We start from the raw sequence: 6,000 nt of genomic DNA, 5'->3' as shown, positions 1-6,000 counted from the left end.
ACATACAACTAAACCAGCAACAAGAACCTATTTCCAACTTAAATTGAACATGAAAAATGAATTCCAATTCATACAAACCCTAATAACCCCTAAACTTCAAAATTGCAAAAAAAAGCTAAATTCAAGTTAAGAACTAAAGAGCTATGATACTAGGCGTTAATATTTAGCTGTAAAAAAACAAGTCATACGTCATCAAACTTCTCAATTACATAGTCTAATATCAGGTTGACCAATTTAACATTGTAAATAATAATAATAATAATAATAATAATAATAATAATAAATAAAGATATAAATACTTAAAGTTTTAAGTTTGTAAGCAGTATAAAAAAAAAAAATTAGTAATATAAATACCCAATGTTTATAAAATTGTAATTTTATTCTATTTTCATCATTATATGCTGTATTATTGTCTTAAACAAAACACATATAATATCTTAAGTCTAACTCATTGTGTCTAAAAAATATATACAATATTAGTTACTTTCAAATTTTCTTTTAATAAATTTAATACAAAATTTATACTGACCATAATAATAATAATAATAATCCACAAAACATGGATAATGGATAATGATGCAAGAGTAAAGACTACCTTAAGCTCAAAAAGTATTTTCTAAAAGTAAAACATTAACGAATGTCTCTAAACAATTATCGAGTTAACCCGATTTACTTATGGGGCAAAATAAAGAGAATGATTACATTGATGAACACATAAGTTTAACAGGTGTTATCCAAAAAAAAAAATCTAAACACTAAATCCATATAATTACAATTAAGCTTGTAGACACATCACCCCCCCAAAACAAAAAACCAAATCATAAGGTCGACTCTTCATCTACCTGAAAAAGAAAAAGAAATGCAATAACCAAGAGGTAATTTAAACTTCAAAGCAATACAAGGAAACAATTTTAATACAGGAAAAAAAAAAAAAAAAAAAAGCAAATAAAATAACTTCTCAGAAATAGTAGGCTGCTTATACTGATTTTCATAGAACAGTGTTTTAAATTTTCAAAACTTGAAATTTTCACAATACTTGGTAATTTTCCTCATAGTACAATATATACACATCACTCCCGGTGATTTTTACTCGTGTAGCATTTAGTATCAGAATTGAAAAATAATGGATCAGTGGCAAATGTACTCAATTTCATGCAGTCATATTCATTAAGCAAGAAACTTATCCCATATTAAACAGAAAAGCAGTTGATCGATCATAATCTCACCTTAGGGGAGAAATTAAAGAACAGGAATCAAGAAATAGAGATTGATCCCCAAATTACCCATACCCCAATGTTAAACACCCAACAGAACGAAAATCTACTTGAAACAAGGAGAGTTAATCATTGGGCCAACCTGGGGGACGGTGTGAATAGGGTAGGTGAGAACCCAAATGGAAATCCGGGAGTCCATAAGAGTGAGCTGCTCTAGGATCAAAAATGGTCAGTGGTGGCTCAGACCCCATTATGTGCATTCTTGAGTGAAGCAATGGGTCTGATTGTGGTACGTACCACTGCGCTCCTGATGAGTTTGATCTGTAAAGAGGATCAGATATTGGACCAGGATTTCCATAAGTAGGTGGGTATGGTGTGTGCAGTCCAATCTGACCATATCTGGAATCCTGACCTCCAGGATAATAACCTCCTTGGACCTCCGGATCTTGCTGGCCGTAATGCTGAAGCTGTGATCGAACAGTATGTTCCCTCCTGTACATAGTGTCCATATCTAATGGTCTACTGATAGAGTTAGCCCCATAATCAGTAGCTGATCTCGTGGGAAAATTAGAATGCTCATCACTAACATTACCGTACCGTCTATCTAACTGATCAACATGCGCTATTCCAAACTGGGAGTGCATGCCAGGAACGCTGGAGTCAAAACGTTGATTAATGGCTGTATAAGGAGATACTCTACTGGGCATCTCTGTACCATGTCTGCTCTTAGTATCAGCCTGGGCCCTTGCTCTTTTTCTCTTATTTTTTCTGGTCTGTAACCGCCTCTTTGTGTTCTCATTGGGTGCTTTCTTCCCAGCAGGATTCTCACGATCCTCTCTATCGCTGCTGATTGAAGGGGAGTAATCCTTCTGTCCTCCTGTTCCAACCACCCCAGTTACATCATCTTTCAGATTCTCAGTTTCCACAGGATCATCAGTTGGCATGAAATTCTGATGGTCATCCATTTCATGATCAAGTATATCTCTAAAATCACCAGGGTCACCCAGTGCATGCCTAGGAATATTACCATAATCACCAGAGTCAGCCATGGCATGCTCATGGAATTCACCTGAATCATCATGGTTACCCAATGAATGAACATCTACCACAGCCTCTTCTTGTTTAAAAAGATTAACATGACTTTCAGTTATTTTCCTATGTCTGTTGGACCAATCAGGATGGCTCCATAGATAAAGTAGAGGAGGCTTCACATTCCATTGTTCCATTTGTTTGTCCTTAACGTCAGCTGATCCAGGCAGATAAAATGACTGAAAGGGAAAATGAACAGCCACCATAGTTAATTATTGTATCTCAAATTCTACATTAAAATAGGTTACAATACAGCTGATTGGGGAAAAAAGAACAATAATAATAAATGGAAGAAATTATCCACCTTTCCTGATAGCAGATGATCATCCTCCCAAACCAAATCATAAGGTTGAGCCTTTTCATCCAACCTGATACAAATGTGACAAAGCAGAACTAATACCCTTCTCTCTGGTTGATGTAATTATGCTTTAAGTCAGAAAATGGATTGATTAGCAACAAGAAGAAATACCTTTCAGTTTCTTGTGGAACAATAAGTATAAGAAGTTTTGGGTTAAACTCAAGAGCCTTATCAATAAATTTGTTTGCCAGGCATGCTCTAACTCCAAAGGGAGGATTTAATCCCATGATCTGCTCAGAAAGCAAAGTGAAAATTCTACCTGAAGACCTCAGGAATCAAATATCTTTGATCTGATGAAACTAAAATCTCACTCTTACCAATTTTGATCCAGTTGGCAATTCCTTTGGCTTGACAGACATCCAGTCCCTCTTCTCAAAACAAAAATCATTCTGGCAAAACAAAACCATTAAAAAAAAACATGTCTATCCCTTTAACAGACCACTAAAAACATCAAACACCTTCAAGAGGCGTTCTTAACCAAACAGTTAAATTACTAGACCTAAACACGACTAATTCAGCAAACATGCAGATTGAGTTTCTCGAGGTAATACAATTATTTCACAATTTTGTCAGGTATATATTGGCAACTATCATTACAAGCCAACATAGAGATTGTCAAAATGAAATACCAAAGTTTGGTTTAGATTTTAAATGGCACCCACCCATAATATTCAAATTCTCAAACAAACATAAGCTCCAATAACCTTAGTTTGCACTCGATTCCTTTTCGTGCCTAAAATGAAGCCAACTATACATGTTGGGTATTTTAATGTGTACACTGCTTCCAGAAAAAAAGGCAATGAAAGAATGTTCGATCTGGAAACTATTACCTTTGGTTCTATGAAATCATAGTTTTTGTATGAGCACTTTTTTCCTGTCTCATCAAGCTTTTTCTTCATCAAGACACTGAAATCATTAGCACCACAGCAGAAATCCACAATCTGTTTAAGGAAACAAATGGTGTAATCAGATTGTTACCATTGATAATACAAATTTAAAACTGGATTAGTGGAAATAGCAAACCAAATGACAGACTAAGTCATCTGGTTGTAAGATAACAACAAGATAATCCTAATAATACAAATATAAAAGTGAAGAACACTAGAAACAATAAATGACCGATAGTCATCCGATCATGAATATCATAAAACATTTATCAAGAATTATTATTAGATGTCAAATGTCAATACAAGAATTTTTAAAATACCTCTGCTACAGCCTACGTCATAACTTTATACAAGCATTAAAATGTATATATAAGCCAAAAAGATGTGTTTCCATTTAAATCACATCTTCAAGTAATACAACAGTCTGTTCTAATGGAGCGGGGCAGCAATTCTATACAACAAATTCTATCTATACACATGAAAATAAATTGAAAAAAAAATATAATTATTGCAGGGGAATTACAAAATTCTCATCTAATATTACTAAATTAAGGACATGTTTGGAAGTTATTATGTAATTACTATGTTAGTAATTACATTGTTTTTAAAATATATGGTGTGTTTGGATATAAAGTAGTAACTACATTTGAATTCTCATTGTCATGGTTGGCAATAAGTTAATAATTACTCTAATTTAGATAGAATAAACTTTAGCAAGTCTCAAGATAATTACACAATATAATTACACCTTTTCTCATGTCAATCTGGAATTGGATAGTGTAAATGAGACTCCTCAATAATCTCTAATTAGATTATTACAATATAATTACTTGGTTAAACAAACATGTCTAACCTAGCAATTTTTACTAACATATCAAATTATAATTAACGTGTACCTCTCCAAAAGAATTTATTTGTTCAAAATATATTGGAACAATGATTTATAGCATCACATACAAAATAAATACCAATATAATAATGAGTAAAACCTCACCATATCATCATCTTGTACATACCAGTGGAGTTTATTGACAATCTGCAAAAAGTGGTGTCTTATCATTTAGAATGTACCTTTGAAGAAATTAGAAAATAAGTAAAACGAAAGAAAAATCCAGTCTGCAAACATTGAGGAGAGAAATAATCTGACAAATAATAAACTGTGATTAATTTGTACAATAGACAGTGCAAAATATATACACCACACTTTTTGTTTCATTAAATAATCTTAATATGTTTTCTTCAAAAGAAAAAAAAAACTTTACTTTCCTTTTCAGGATGATAATATTTCTTCTCTCACATGTAAAAAGAAAAAAAAAAGAATATTACAATTCCAGGACAATCCTTGTACCAGAAAAAATGATTCCTCAATTCTTTATTGAAAAATAACAACGGTAAACCAAATTAATAATTTTTGGGAAAGAATTTGAAGCAATGATAATAATTTTAGAGCTACTTTTTCTAGTTTGGCTCAAAGAAGAGGGATACTTGCATGCATTGCTGTTAGAATTTGGGGATAAGATGAATAAGGTTCCATCTCAAAATCAATTGAAAATAGGAGGAGTAGCCCATTCATCTTATATATGACAATTTATCTCCACACATTAGCAATGTAGGACTAATTCTAATACACCCTCCTCACGTTTGGACCTGGAAAGTATGGGTATAACGAACGACCTTTAAGAGACCACAGGGTCGAACATGACATTTAAAAGAATCCCACAAGGCCAAATATCGGGAAATTTGTGGGTGTACACGTCGGGAAATTTGTAGATTTTTGAAACAAGTTAAAGACCCAACACTGGAAACTAGCACACATTGGCCGAAAGGTCCCAAATGGAGGTTAAAGGGGAGATAGCGGAAGTATCTGTTTGGACCGGCGGCACTTTAGCTCACAACGGATCACAAACGACTTTTTGGACCGGTAGCACTTTGGGCTCCAACGGATCACAAGTGGCTCTGATACCATGTTAGAATTTGGGGAGATGAATGAGGTTCCATCTCAAAACCAATTGGCAATGGAAGGAGTAGCCCATTCATCTTATATATGACAATTTATCTCCACATATTAGCAATGTGGGACTAACTCTAATAATTGCTGAATTTTGTGTGTTAGAGGAATGGAATTTTCATTTCAAGCAAAATTTGAGGGATAGAGAAGTCCCTCTTTGTTTTAACTCGATTCATAGGCTGAGAAATTAAAAAAATTGCACAAGAATGGAAGATAGAATGATTTGGTTGGGTAAGTGAGATTTTTCATGCAAGATAATCTTTAAATACTGACAGGAGACATCCCTAATAAACAGTTGTATGGTCTACAGTGATTTGGAAATGCCATGTGCCCTCAAAGATCCGTGATTTCTGTGGCTGTTGTGGTTAGACCGTTTAAGTAATTAAGGTGGCGTTTGGTTGGAAGGAATGAAAACATAGGAATGTGAATGAGAATAGGAATAGC

The 6,000-nt window shown here is 33.8% G+C and overlaps 1 protein-coding gene across 2 annotated transcripts in view; it reads right to left on the bottom strand.

Moving 5' to 3' along the window:
- Positions 1-540: 540 nt before the first annotated feature.
- Positions 541-6,000, bottom strand: part of LOC115695832 (protein ENHANCED DOWNY MILDEW 2) — a 30,274-nt gene continuing 24,814 nt past the window's right edge. Inside the window, exons 14-20 of one of the 2 annotated variants that reach the window (XM_030622921.2) lie at positions 4,543-4,584; positions 3,492-3,602; positions 2,979-3,050; positions 2,773-2,891; positions 2,608-2,671; positions 1,357-2,482; positions 541-842 (exon numbers count right to left, since the gene is read on the bottom strand). In XM_030622921.2, the coding sequence (XP_030478781.1) occupies positions 835-842; positions 1,357-2,482; positions 2,608-2,671; positions 2,773-2,891; positions 2,979-3,050; positions 3,492-3,602; positions 4,543-4,584 (1,542 nt within the window). In that variant the 3' untranslated portion in view covers positions 541-834. Of the gene's footprint in view, positions 843-1,139; positions 2,483-2,607; positions 2,672-2,772; positions 2,892-2,978; positions 3,051-3,491; positions 3,603-4,542; positions 4,585-6,000 lie in introns of those variants that run through there. The other variant, XM_030622920.2, reaches the window with a different exon arrangement.

Source organism: Cannabis sativa, chromosome 6 (assembly GCF_029168945.1).
Source record: "Cannabis sativa cultivar Pink pepper isolate KNU-18-1 chromosome 6, ASM2916894v1, whole genome shotgun sequence".
Lineage (NCBI taxonomy): Eukaryota > Viridiplantae > Streptophyta > Magnoliopsida > Rosales > Cannabaceae > Cannabis > Cannabis sativa.
Note: the sequence above shows the minus strand (reverse complement) of the source record. Positions and strands in the feature narration are given on the sequence as shown.